At 41.1% G+C, this 14,214-nt stretch overlaps 1 protein-coding gene across 1 annotated transcript; it reads left to right on the forward strand.

Annotated features, from left to right (window-relative positions):
• Window positions 1-353: 353 nt before the first annotated feature.
• On the forward strand, window positions 354-13,552 carry MAJIN (membrane anchored junction protein). The gene is made up of 9 exons (XM_059856939.1): window positions 354-455; window positions 746-791; window positions 2,088-2,163; window positions 4,530-4,655; window positions 5,989-6,020; window positions 6,779-6,888; window positions 9,317-9,371; window positions 12,163-12,235; window positions 12,335-13,552. Exons 1-9 carry the CDS (start codon window positions 355-357, stop codon window positions 12,487-12,489), a joined length of 774 nt encoding a protein of 257 aa, XP_059712922.1. The 5' UTR covers window position 354; the 3' UTR covers window positions 12,490-13,552.
• Window positions 13,553-14,214: the final 662 nt, after the last annotated feature.

A 14,214-nucleotide genomic window follows, 5' to 3' on the forward strand; every position in this document is an offset into this window, starting at 1 on the left:
GCAGGGCTCTCCGGAGGAGTCAGGTGTTGGGGGGGAGGAGGTTTCCCATCCCCGTAGCATGAGGCCCGTAAAGCTTCAGGGACCTCGGCAGAGGCAGTTGCAGGGCAGCACAACTGAAGACGAGGTGACCGTCTGCTCCAGGCCTGTCCTCATATCCTGCTCAAAAACGCAGCGCTCTTGGGAGGTTCAGATCAGCCGTTTGCAGACTGGTAGGAGAGTTCTCTCTTCGAATGTCCCCTGGAAGAAAAACTGCATATGATCATTCCATACGACAGAAAGAGATGTGGTGAGGGGTTTTAGGAATTAACCTTTGACTCTCCTGCTTTCTAGTCTGGCGTTCAGGGAGAGAGAGAGATGTCCTTGAAACCATTCACCTATCCATTGCCCGAAACAAGATTTTTTCATGCTGGCAGGCATGTGTACAAATTTAAAATCCGGTATGGCAACTTCAACAGGTATGTGTGTTAAAGCCCAGAAGTCAGCCTGCTCTTTGTTGGCTGCATGTGGTAGTGAGTGAATACAAGACCTTAAAACACAAAATGCAAGTGAATAGAAAGTTCACACGGAACAATCCTTGTGAATAAGGGATGTTTTTTAAGAGTAATAGATTAGGAATTAATCTGCCCACTAAGTATTTTATCCTGTTCAGTGAAAATTATGTTTTGTTGGTGTTTATACTCTTACTTGAAATGTAGCTTCATTGTGTTTTGACTGGGATGGTTCCAATTCTCTCTTTGTTTCACAGCTCTCCCAGTCTCAGTCTCACTGAAAGTGCTGCCAAGGAGTTGGAGGTAGGAGCTGAGGAAGGTCCGTAGGACCTCAGATGGTTGTTAGGCTGAACAAATTATATGCTATGCTTGTTATGGGACTACATTTTGTCAAATGCAGCATTTCAAATGTGAGCAATGGGGAACTTCCCTGGAGAGTCTAAATGTTAAAAAAAAAAAAAAAAAAAAAAAAAAAAAAAAAAAAAAAAAAGAAAAAGAAAAGTGTTCCTCAACAGGTAAAATTTAGTGTAGAAGACTCATGCTTTTGTTTGAAATATTCCAAAAAAGCTGCTGACTGTTAAAATTGGACAAATGGAAACTCCTCTTTGTTTAGCTACTTGCACCCAGTTCCTGTCTGATTCCTCTTGAGTCATTCTTGCAGGAGCTCTTTCCCAGGATTTCAGTCTCAACCTCGAAACTGACCTCCACTTTCAAGTTGTCAGGCTTGACTTAGCTGTTAATCCCTCTTGGTTTTTCAGGAGCTGTGGCGGTACTGGTGAGCTGGCTCAATGGAGGATAATCTAATACTAAATTGCACGTGCTTTCCTTGCAACTGTTGAACCAATGGGTGTTCTTTTAATGATGCCATCACTTTGTGTCCAAGCACCAACTGACGGTCACAATGGATCAGTTGTGTTTTTGTCATCCTCTTCCTGAGACAGAAGAAGGCCCCTAGCATTACTAAGAAATTGAAACAAATATACTGCCTGCTTAAAAATGCTCCTTTCAATTACTTAATTTCTAAAAAAACTTCAAAGTTCAGTAATAGCTTTGAAAACCTTACTGAAGAAAATGTGCTGATTTTAATTGACATGAAGAACTACCATTTTTTTCCACTTTTGAAAATGTTGAAATGTATTACTAGAAAACATTTTGTGTTTGTAGAGGAGGAGTTTGTTGGGGCTTAACTGCAGTTGCCATATAACTGATTTGGGTCAATATTCAGAGAAAGAGGAGTAGGTAAATGCTGTGTGTGTTTTGCTGGAAAAATTAAATGACACTCCTTAAATTTAAAACTTCTTAAATTTAAAACCACATCCCCATTTTCCATAGTAATTCTTCAATGTTAATTCAAGATTAAGGTACTCATTCACCTAAATTTCTATAAGTCTGTCAGTGCAGTGCACTCTAAAATGGCGAGAGGGAGTGGGGAGAAGAAGGGGAGGAGGAAAGCCAGAATACTTAGAACCTGGTCTTCCATGATTCATGCAAACTGTAAAGTAATGTTAATTTTTCCCCAAGTCTTGAAAGCGTACTTGACAGTGGAATTGTGACTATGTTTTTAATATTTTTCCTTTGTTTATTTTTTGGCCTCTCCAGGAAGTGATTCGAGTAATCCTTGGAAATCTTGATAATTTACATCCATTTTCTACAGACCACTTCACCATCTTTCCATGTATCCTTTATTTTGTACTCATAAAAGATTCAAGGACTTGTATATTTTGCGCATTGCATAAGTCAACATTTATGTGTAGTAGTGTGCAGTTCTTTAGCTGGAGTAGTACTACTTCAATCTTTGCAGTTTGACGTTGGCTGAAGGTATTGTGAACACCTCACCAGAGGTGTTGCCTTCACCAGAGAACTGATGTGAGGAGAGTGTTTTGCAGTGTTTTCATCCAAACAGCCCTGTGTTCCAAATTAGGTTTAGCCAGGGCAAACAAAGGTTTACATAAAGTGCCAGGAAGCCCATCTCATGCGCTCAGAAGCACAAACAGTGCATTGTTCCCAAAGGTTTGTGGAATGTAAAACACTCCTTACAGGCCCAGCAATGCTGGCTCATGGGCAGGGAAACTCACGGTGCTGTTCTTGTTAGGTTCCTCAAGGTTAAACCACCATGAGCCTTTGGGGATGGAGGATGGCAGCAAGTGTGAGTCTATACTCATGTCTCCACAGAGATGGCTGAGAGAAGCAAAAAGTACGTCACAGAGTGAGCTTGACAAGAAGCAGTAGTTGAGCTAAGATAATTGGAAGTCCAGACAGGCTTTTGAACACACAAAGCCTGCAGGATTGTCATCCAGTTATCCTGGTCCCCTCTTCAGTCCTTGAAGCCTAGAAACAATTGTGAAGGAAATGTCATCGGCACAGCATTCACCTTACTGCACTCATGCCTCTCACTCCTGAGGGACCAGTCAGCGGATCTTTTCCTGCCTTCCCTAAAGTTTGCAGAAGCATTGAGCTGCTGTCCACAGACAGTGTTGTAAAAGCTGTGTGCAATTGCACAGCATAGTCATATAGAAGCACAGGTTTTAAGGAGTGCCGTTTCCTGGGATTTCACTTTTGATACAGAAGTGCTGAGGCATTTGAGATTGGATTATTCTAGCTAGCAGCTGTACTAGAGGCTCCTCCTCTTTCTAGGTGTTCTATCATCAGAATACATAAGTGGCCTTCATTTTTTTTCTTTTGGCTTGTGCAACTGCACAGAATTTAGTCGTGTCTGCTACATATTCTGCAGATTTTTAATTTAAAGTGACAATAACTTGATAGAAGAGATGGTAGCTGTTAACATTTCTGTTGTAGTTGCTGTTGTGTATTGGGTTGAGAAATTACTGAGGCTTTTGTTGAAGAGAAAAGTAATTCAATTAAATGTTAGCATTTTCCTGTCCTAAAGGTGTGTCCATTTTTGGATCAGATCTGGCATCACTTCCTGTGATTCTGAGTGCCCAAGAGTAATGAATACCTCTGAGGCATTCCCCTCCTGTCTTAGAGGTCTGAATTATGCCTCCTAATAGCAGGCATCCTTTTTCTCTGTCCGAAGCAGCAACTTACTTGTGTTAGAGTCAAGAAGATAAGGTAGCCAAGAGCATCATTATATAGGAGACACCCAATTGAGCCAACATTACTAGTTTGCTTTAAAGCTCAACCAGTTCTCTCTGTGTGTTGAAGAGTGTTTGGTTTATAAACTTGTATTTCTAGAACTTGTAAGTCCATCCACATGTTTAGCCAGCACTGGGCCTGGAAGAAAACTGTAAGCTCAGAGGCCTGGCATGAGGAGTTGTCTTGCAGTTGGTGTGTTGGGCTCCTCTCTGTAGAGTGACAGAGAATCTTTGTTAATGACCAATGTTGAGTCCCTAAAGCAAAAAATCAGGTAATTTCAGTCCTTAAAGGAACTGATTGTATCAATGTTTCATCATCTTCTGTCCCCAAGATGTTAGTTTCTGCTAGCAAATGAGGACTAACAGTATTCATTTCACCTGTTTCTCCCTGAGATCAGAGGTGTGTGAGGAGACTTATGTCCAGCACCATTTGACCTTCCAAGCCAAATCTCCTGCATGTCAGAACTGCACTCACATGAAGGAATGGCTGTCATGTCAATTATCGTTTTTCCCCTATTTTGAACTGTGAAGTAAATTTAATGATGCTGCTTCTATGAATCCAAATCCTTTTTAATTTTTAAATAAAATTTGAAATAATTCCTTTTAAATTAGGAAGACTGTTGAAGGGGTTTTTTTATTTATAGGTTTGGAAGGGCCTGGCTTGGTTTTCTTCAGGAGGGTGTCAGTACTGAAGGCAAGCACAGTTAAGGGAACAGAACACTATTAGCACAGGTGACTGATGGGGCAGTGTGGATAAATAAACATGGACAAGTGTTTCCTGTAGTGTGTTACTGGTGGAGTTTCACAAGTTCATAGTAACAGGTTGTATTTGCTCCCTCGTGCACATGTACAGTGTGCTGTGACTTCTGAAGCTTTAGAAGACATTGTCAGGACTCACGCTCCTTTGAAATGTTAGTGTTGTGTTTTTAAGTCTTACAATTCTTCTCAGATTTGAGTAAATGGGAGCGAGTATCAAAAATGAAATTCAAACATGAGAATGTCCATCTTGTGCCTTATCCCTACATTTGCACGTTGTATCTAGAATTGAACTCATTTCAGCGAAACATATCTTGTGGTAAGTCACTGTGATTATGTTTGGGTAATTTCTGTAAACTTCTGTATCTGTAAACTTTCTATATCTTGCTTTTCTCTTTTCCTTTGTCTACTGTATCTGAATCAGAGAGAGCAAAACTGCATATGGGATGCCTGTACTGTGAGTTTGAAATAGTGCTTGACAGGGTATTCCTTATTGTCTCATATTGCTTTTCTAAGATTCCCTGAACTCCCCTTTGTCTTTCCAACTACCGGTGACTCTTTAGCTGGTATTTTTATGAAGCTATGCTCAGTGGCTCCCAAGCTTCATTTTTTAAGGTCAGTCAGTGGGCTGGAGCCAGCATATAAATGTATATAGGACACATGTTTTTCTTCTTTGTGCATGACTACATGTGTTGATATAGAAAATCACACTCTTTGTTACTATTTTCCTAAAGGAATAATGGATTTTTGTAAAAAAAATAATGATAGTAATCATGTTAATAATGTATTTTATATAATTAGCAAACATTTTCACCTCAACAGCATCTCAATTTCCATGTTTTCTATGAATTCTCTGAACAACCTCAAGCCACAGCTAAGGACTCTGTAGGACTCTAAATTTAAACTCCCTGTTGTGAAAACCGAGTATTCAAACTGTTTCCTGTTGTGATTATCAGGCTCTGGAAGAACTTACTGTTTTTCTTTAGTGACTGCCTAGCAGATAATGGGATCTTTATAAGATGGCCAACTAGTAATTTCTTAGTCTCGCCTATTTGTATTTCCTATCAAACATCCCATGTTTGGATGTAAAAACTTCTAACCGTGGAGAGTTCACTCACTTCTCTGCATACCTGCTACAGTATTTAATTACCTTATCCAGATAGTTGTACAGCATTGGTATTCTAAAATTAGGAACACTGTAAGGCACTGTTACTTTCAGACTTGATGTCTCACATTTCTCTTGGTAGGGATTTTCCTTCAGGGAAATATGTGTGAATCCCATACATCCTGCAGCTGGCCAGTATCCTCTAGAGGCTGTGTTCCAGATGTCCTTGCATCTTCCATCTGGTGCCCAAAGCACAGCGAGATGCTAACTGGTCTTCAGGCCCTTTTCTTCTGAAGATACCTTTGACTTCTTTAAGACTAGCAATTGTCCCATCCTAATGATACCTGGTGTTCATAGCCAGGAATTCTGGTTCAGAAAGAGCTGTATTTGAACGTTTTCTATTTCAGTGTATCATATGCAGGTCCAGACTGTTTCACAGTAGTTTATCTTGCTCCTGGAAGAGAAATTGCAGTGCAAATATGTACTTTTCAGTTGGTTAAAGAAAGTCAAGTCTAAATATTCACCAAGTTTTATGCCTCTGTTGCAGGTAAAGAAGTAAACAAGGGCAGTGATGAGCTTGTAAGTTGTGCATTTGGTTCTGTTTTGTTGTTTAATTTATGTTTTAAGTATTCTTGAGAAAGAGAATCTATGTCTTTAGGCAATGCTAGAGTTCTCCTACCACTAGGAGTTAGTCAGGCATCTAGGACCACGGGGAGAGACCATCTTCTGGTAGTTCTGCTGGGCTTGGAAAGCAGTCCTGTATCAGGACCTTAGGCCCTGCTGCCTTCAGTTCCATGGATTTTCTGCAAGCCTGACTGAGTAAGCTGTCCAGTGTTTTCATCACTGGAAGAATCTGTGAGGTTGATATTGCTGAGTAATTAAGTAGCTCCCTACGTACTGTGTCATAAACAGCAAAGTTATGTTTATTTGAGAAGTTTTGTGTAATGAGAGCTTAGGATAGGTTTATTTTCAATATAGCTAAGTGTCTGAATTAATGAAGAATAATCCAAATTCTCCCAAGGAAGTGTCCAAATTCCCCTAATGAATTTTTTCTATCTCTGCATTCCTGCTATTTACATTCCTTGGCAGTCCTCTGAAAATGGAGAAAATAGGATGTCCTAGAAAGAAATACTTTGTTTAAAACTGTTGAACATAATTGCATAATTCTCTGGCTGACCTCCCAGTGCTTATTTTAGTCCTGAATCCTTTTTTTGTTTTCAGAGTATAAGCAGGAACAATTTTTGCAAAATATGAATGTACTTTTACTATGAATTTTGTTCTAAAATAGAAAAGTCAAAATCAACTGTTACCAATACCAAATTTGCAATCCTTTGAAGGTCAGGAAAAGAAATGAAATGTCAGAAAGTACTGCAATGAAAGAAGCAGTGAAGAGGAGAAGAGTGGAAGTCAGAGATGATACCTCATGCCCACAGTCTTGTATGGACAGGTAAGTTGACTACAAAAGAGTCTCCCTGGACACATATAATATTCTTAATGTCTCTTGTACCTTCTTCATGCTTCATTTCTGTGCAATCCTTTGCCCCATTTTCCTTCTTCATTTTCTTCCATGGCTAACAGAATCTAAGCATCATTGCTCATATTGGGAAAAAAGTGGTCCTGGACTTTCCAAGTTCCCATACTATTGACCAGAGCTCTGCCTGTTTAACTCCTCTGTGTTCACATCCCCTTTTGAGTCACAGTGAGGTGATAGCCCAGCAGCCAGACATACCAGTGCACTGGCTTGGACATCTGAGTCTAGGACAGCAAGGGAAGAACTGGAAGCAGTTTTCCACCTGCCTCTCAGCCTGCTCCATTGAGCCAGCTGATAAATACTGCCCTCTTGGCTTGAGGCTGATGGCAAGACTCCTTGGAACTTGCTCTTTTCCAAGTGCCTTAAGGTCTCATGAAATTGCATGTGTTGTGTGTATACATGAGTATTCTCATACAACGTCACCATGTTTCTTCAGTAGCTAAACTTCTCATGGTGATTCCCAAGTAGATCTCTATCTCTGGATTTTACAGAATGATTGAGGTTGGACAGGTCCTTTGACATCATAAAGTTTAGACCCCCTCCTGCTTAAGCAGGGTCACCCAAAGCAAGTTCCCTCAGGTCTTGAGTAGACGCTGGGAGTGGAACCACCACAACTGTGGAGAGCCACTTGCAGTATATGACCACAGTTCTAGTCAAAATGGTTTTTCTTGTGTTCAAATTTAATTTCATGTTTTGCAGTCTGTGCCCTTTGCCTCTTGTCCTGCCAGAAGACAAGAGGGTTGCAGAAAGCCTAGCTCTCTGTTCTTCATTTCCTCCCATAAGGTGTACATTGGTAAGATCCCATCCAAGCCTTCTCCAGACTAAACAGCCTCATCTCTCAAAGTTTCTCCACTTGAAAAGAATTCCCCAATCCCATCATCATGTTTGCACGTGGCCCTTTGCTGTACTGGGGTTTCCGGTCCAGACTGGGGCAGACGGGCCTCAGCAGTGTCGAGCAGAGGGGAGAGATCACTGTTTGAGGGCAGTGGTTTGGCAGAGTTCTGCCTAATTCAGCTTAGGGTGAATCACTCAGCTCAGCTGAATCACCCTTCCGCGTGAGGGTACAGGGCTGGCTCTTGGCTAACCTTTTACTTAGTTCTTGACTACCTCTCAGAAACCCACTGTTACTTACAGTCTGGCAGGCTTCTTTCTTCTTAGAGTGTATTTTTTTAAAAGAAGAAAATCTATACCTATGCTGAATCCTCACAAGTTTGTAGCAAACAGTCCTGGATCCATCAGTGGTCAGAAGTGTTTATGTGCACCTTTCCCCTCCCATGTACAGACTATATCCAATCATCTACCTTGGTGCCTTAGATCCTACCCAATTCCCGAGTGTGTTTCAGACAAATTAACAAAGTCTGAAGAGATATTAACAAAGTCTGAAGACAGTTCTTTTCCTGCCCATGCAAATGTACTCCTTTATTCCCACCCCCATCCCCTTGGCTGTTTCTACTCACAGTACAACTGTTGGATATGAGGGAGGAATGAGCCCAGGATTCAGAATGCTTTTTTATTTCTTTTAGCCAAAGACACAAGTTATAGAATAATAAAATACAAGGTCAAAAAGGGCTATTTCATGATCCAGTCTGGCAGTTCTCTCTAGGTCCTGAATCTTGCCACAGCAGTTATGATTAGAACAATCTGTAATTCTTAAGTGTGTGCTTGAATTCAAAATCAAATTGGTGAGCACTAGCTTCAAGCCTTCTGTCATTTTTTCCAGTTACACAGTTAGACTGAAGAGCTTATTCAGGCTGAGCATCTTCCCTGCCCCAGGAAGGAGTGTGTCTGCTGCAAAGAGACCAGCTTTTTATCTTCTCTTCTTTCTGGGCAAGTTCTTTTGCTCTTAAATTTTCTTGGGGGATTTGGGTTTTCTTAGAGTGCTACTGAGTGTTGAGCAATCAGAATCCTCAAGTGGCACTCCCAGTGATTCTGATCACCTCAAGTGAAGCCAAGATGGTTTTTCTGCACATGCATCCCTTCATACTTCCCCATATGGAGTTTCCTCTGCCATTTTAATGCTCCATGACCAAGTCTTGCAAGATCTTTCAGTGGTTCTTTGCTACCTGCCCTTGTAACCTTGTAGAATTCACAAGTTTTCTTAGCTGTCTGCTCATCCCCCTTTTCATATAACACCTTTTCTCTTTAACTGCTTGTTTGTCATCGTAGAAAAGCAGAATGAGTGCATATTTTCATTTTTAAGGAAGACTTTGAAACATAAGTACAAATATAGACTAAGGGTATATATCTTGTTGAGTAGAGACCTACTAAAGTCCTGGTTTCTAGTGAAGTACTTGGAGTGGCTGCTTCCTTTTTGTAAATTCAGTTTTTACTTACTTTCCTTTAGAACTGGAGCTGACTGTGTTCACCACATGAGTAAAGCAGAGCAAGGATTCGAAAAGGTAAGCTACAGAATATTCAAAAAGAGACAGCATCACCTATTTAGTCCTGGACTCTTACAGTGTCAAGCATAAAAATGCCTGCAGGTAATTTGTCCCGTTTTTCCCTGCATCACCCTCATCATTTTTGACTCCTCACAAGACAGCAAAGGGATGAGTTATATTTTTTTTTTGGGATGATGCAAATTTTTCTGTTTGTCAAGCTACAAGCTCAGGGGTAAGCTCAGCCTCTGAGAGGTGAGCCTGAGGGGTGCCCTGCCTTTTCTCCAGGACTCCAGTCCTCTGTCATCTCACATGCTCCTTTATGGAGAACTCCACAAAGGGTCAACAGTGAGCGCTGGCATCTTGTCACTGGCTTTGCTGTGACCATGTGCCACTCCCCACCAGTGTTCCTCTCTCTGCTGATGGCTGTCCAGGCATCACCCTGTTCCTGAAACAGTGCCATGCCTTTTCTCACTATGTCACCAGAAGGCAGATTCATAACAGGATTGTTCCAGAGGGACTGGCTGTCGCTCTGCGTTCTCCAAAGACCTTGTTAGGAAGAGAAGATTCTTCTAGCTCACAGGCTCCAAGCCTGCTCAGATAGAGCTGCTCGTAGTTACACCCTAACACCCATGGATGTTGCACATCCTCCCAAATGCACTTCATATATTTTCTGGATACCCATTCTAAATTTAGTTCAAGTCCCTACCACACTATCACCTTTTTGGCTTTTCCCCCCTTTCTAACTTTTTGGAAGAGAGTTTTTTCCAAGGAGGCAAACACATTTCTCTTAGGTTTGCTCACAAAGGAAGCCCAAAACATTCTTTCAGAACAGGGGTTTTTGACAGATTTGTTGGATTTGCAGGATAGGAAGAAGACTGCATCATAACTCCTTGGGAGCATTCAGTAAAGAATAACTTAGCTAAAACAAGCAGGTTTATTTGTCTCTAAAACTTGTATCCCTTTTTTCCCCCCGTCTGCTTATCTTTGCAGTATAAGTGACAGGTCTCTACACATGCCCTCTCTGGCTTCTTTCCTCAGGTACTCCAAACACTGTTGGTGAGATAAGGATCATTTTCTGAAAGATGCTTTTTTTGTTCTCCACTTTGCTATAATCAATGTCTCCAGAATTCCTCTGTTGTTTGTACAGTTTTCAAGACATTAGAGTCCTTGAATGCTGAAGCTCCAGGTTAGCAGTTTGGACCCTGAGAAACAGTATGACAGGTGGCAGAGGTTACTCTAAGTTCTTCTTGTGTTAACTAATGTGGGAGGGCATGTCATGAGTGCTTTCCAGGTAAACTGGAACTGTGATGCAAAAATAACTCAGCAAATACCAACTCAGGTGAAAAGAACCTTCTCTGGAACAGCTGCTTGTGACATCATGACTTGTCCTCGAAATTGCACTAGTTAAGGCACTGTTAAACTGAAAGGGTTGCCTGGACACAGACTGTTCTGTTGATGAACACCAGATCAGGTGTCATAAGTACTGTGTGAAATCATGGACAGAAATCCTCTTATTAAGTGCTAACATGCATTTTTAGAAGATGAAAGCCAAATATTTCTCTGACATGTTTTCCATTTGGGTTTTCTTTGGTTTTTTTCTTTTAATTCAGGATGAGAAGAAAGATTAGATTTAGGATAAAAACATGCCAGTAGCTGCTGTACTTTATTGGAGTTTTTCTGGTTATTCTTCCAAGGCTTTTTCTCAGTTTTTCAACAGTGTATGGCTTTTCTTTGAAATCCACCTAGTATTTTATAGTGCTTCTCAAAAAGGGAAGGATTTCGTTAAACAAGAAGGAAATCTGTTTACGTACTATGTGTGGGATTGACTTAGGGATGTTGGATTTGTAATGAGGAGCAAAACTGCCACAGGCACATGATTGTTCAATGGATTGCATTTTCAGCTGTCATCTAGATGTCTCCCAGGCCTGTGATGGTGACATCTAGTCAGGATGAATGTGGTCAAACCTGCACTTGTTTTCACTGACACAGTGCACCAGTGAGAGTCAAAGAAAGAAAGAGACTCAGCCTGTCACTCCAGAGAATTTTCCTAATTTAGTTAATGCTCTCAGACTAAACTGCAAAGATCTCAGGCCATCAGAGGCTTGGAATTTTGTGTTAACCTGAGCTTAGATGTGGCATTTGGGGACATGGTTTAGTGATGGCCTTGGCAGTGTCAGGTTAGCAGCTGGACTCAATCTTACAGGGCTTTTCCAACCTAAATGGTTCTGAGATTAGTGCATGGGAAACACCATTAGGACCTGTCATTGTTTTAGGGTTTACTCTCTTTGAGAAGCTTACCTGCTGATTTTCCTGTGGTTTTTTATGCTTATTTTGTTTTGTGTGGTACTTTGTGTTGTTGATCACCTTCCTAATGGGTATTCCTGGCCCACCTCTTGCTTCTGGAACTTCTCATTTTTGTCCCTTCTGAATTAAGTCTGTGTTCCGGGACCATGTCTTAAAAGGACGAATGTCCAGGGGCCTGCACTGTCTAGGGGCTGTTGTTTCCTACAGCTCTTCTGTTCATGTTTTTTGAAATCTCTCCCTATTCCATAGCTACTATTAGTTCACTATCTGGTGTGCTAAAATCTTCTAAATAAATTACAGTTTTATGTTATGTCCTGATGAAGGAGGTGTAAAAATACCTTGGTGAAGAAAGTCCTCATCGTAACAGAAAACAATCCCCAAATGAAACCACACAACAAAGACTTAGACCTTGTTTTTTAATACTTCTAGGAAGCAAACTAACAAAAATCTCTCTACAATAGAATTTAGCATTATGTAACAGTTCTTGGGTTCCTTTTCCTTTTAGAATTCCTCCAAAGCAAATGAGCTTGAGTTCAGCCCAGCACCCCTTACTAAAGACTGTGACCAACTGGGTTTCTGTGAGTAAGGAATTCCTTACGGAGTTTCATTCCCCTGGATATGCAGGGAGTGTGTAGAGAGCGAAGTTGTGGTTTTGTTCTTGCTGCTGTTTCTTACAGGGGGGCCTGTGGAATTTGCCCTTGAACAAAAAAGAGTAGCTGTCAGTCAGGCTGAGGGTGCAGTCCAGCTGCTGCAGCAAATGGACCAAACAGGAAAGAAAGGAAACATGAAGTCAGAAGGAAGAGGTCTCTCACGGTTTTGGAGAAGGTACTAATCCTACACTGATGAGCAGAGGCAGTCCTGGCTCTGTCCAAGCCTGCATTAAAGGCTGATTCTGCAGTGCCAGGTTGTTCTCCATAATTTTGAAGGACAGAGACATTTTTTCTGTGGTTAAACCCAAGTCTCCCAAGGCAAAAAAAGGGGATGTCATTTTATCTCATGCTAAGGGGCAGCATTACCACTAAATGTTCCTCTTCTGAACTGTCTTTGGGAAAAACTCCTGATGAGAGAGGGTCACTGAACCTCCATCATAGCCCTTATACAAACTGGCTTTTCTCAGCTGAGAAGTGCCAGCTAAAAGAGTCTTCCTGGATGGATCAGCCCCTGAAGCTGCATGTGACCTTTATTTGGCCATTGAACAAATCTGGACTTTGTAACTCTGACTCCCATTTTAAATGGAAATCAGTGTCACTGTTCAGACACTTGCTGGCTGGCCAAAGGAGCTCTCTTATGCTACTGAGGCTGGATCCTGTGAGTTCCATCCATCACTGCACAGAACCAGGTGGATATTGGCAGCTGCTGTTTTTTGATTTTTTTTAAAAAAATAAAACTCCTTGTTAATTGAAATGTATGTGTGCCATTCCTTTAATGACTGAGACCAGACCATTAGTGCACAAGTTATTAATTGTTTCCTCTATTTTTTCAGTTTCCATCTGTATTGTTTTGTACTGGCATTGTGTCCTTCTGTCGGACAGAAATTAGCTTTTTTCCCGATATTCAGAGAAGTATTTTAAGTCTAACGTGCTCTTCTTGTTGTTACTGTTTCCCCAGCATCATCTTTTCGCCACTACAACATCTTTTTGGTGGAAAAAACTGACCTGGAAGTACTAATTGTTGTGGAAAGGTAGATTTGTAGTATGAATATTGGGTTGCACTGTTTCTTCTGTAAGCATTGTAAAGCTTTCTTAAAAGCATTGCTTGTCTCAGCTATTAAATGCTTTAAATTCTACTTTTCTAATGCTTTCAAAGTAACATTCCGAAGACATTGGGTTAGAACAACATGTTGGGTTTTTCTTCACATCTTAGAGGTTTTGGAATAGAGCAAGAAACTTTAAGATTTTGATGCTTAAGTGTCATAAATTGTGAATTTCATGTTATGTGGTATTCTAATAAAACAAGCATCAATTTGGAACTGTGTGTTATTTTAATCAGACTTACCCATGTAGAAGATACTCTTTCCCCCAAAGAAGCAGCAAAGGTTTCTAGTATTAGATGGACTTCAGTATGCTTCACAGCTTTAAAAAGGTCAAAATTAAACATTTTGCATTAGATATTGCAACTTGGGTAATTATTTATGCATTCAAAATGTAATGGGATGAGGTTGGAATTGAAGATTTCAGACATGCCAAAGGCCACACTCAGGCAGCTTTTTGTTGCCATGCCTATGCTTTTTAAATGATCTATCATTCTTGAATGACCCCCTGAGCAGGGCTATAGGTGACTCTGCTTGGGCAAGAGCTTGGGCCCAATGGTTTCAGAGTTTCCTGCCACCCTTGGCCACAGTGTGATATGAGGAAGTGTTTCCTAAGAGAGTTTCTTTCCCTTGTTAAACCATCTGTGTCTTGACCCACGAGTGTTTTCTCACATCTGCCTTTGTGACTCTCTCCCCTGTTACCCTGAGGGAGTGGGAGTGGGCAGCAGGGTGGGGGGTCACCTGCCAGCCAGGGCCACCCCCTCCCACCCCTGAAGAGAAGCCACACCCACAGTCTGCAGAGAAGCC

This window comes from Haemorhous mexicanus, chromosome 11 (assembly GCF_027477595.1).
Source record: "Haemorhous mexicanus isolate bHaeMex1 chromosome 11, bHaeMex1.pri, whole genome shotgun sequence".
NCBI lineage: Eukaryota > Metazoa > Chordata > Aves > Passeriformes > Fringillidae > Haemorhous > Haemorhous mexicanus.

Coding starts and splice junctions, on each gene's coding strand:
- MAJIN (XM_059856939.1), top strand. CDS start 355: ATGTCCTTGAAACCATTCACCTATCCATTGCCCGAAACAAGATTTTTT. Junction 6,889..9,316: donor CCACAGTCTTGTATGGACAG/GTAAGTTGACTA, acceptor ACTTTCCTTTAG/AACTGGAGCTGACTGTGTTC. Junction 9,372..12,162: donor CAGAGCAAGGATTCGAAAAG/GTAAGCTACAGA, acceptor TTTTCCTTTTAG/AATTCCTCCAAAGCAAATGA.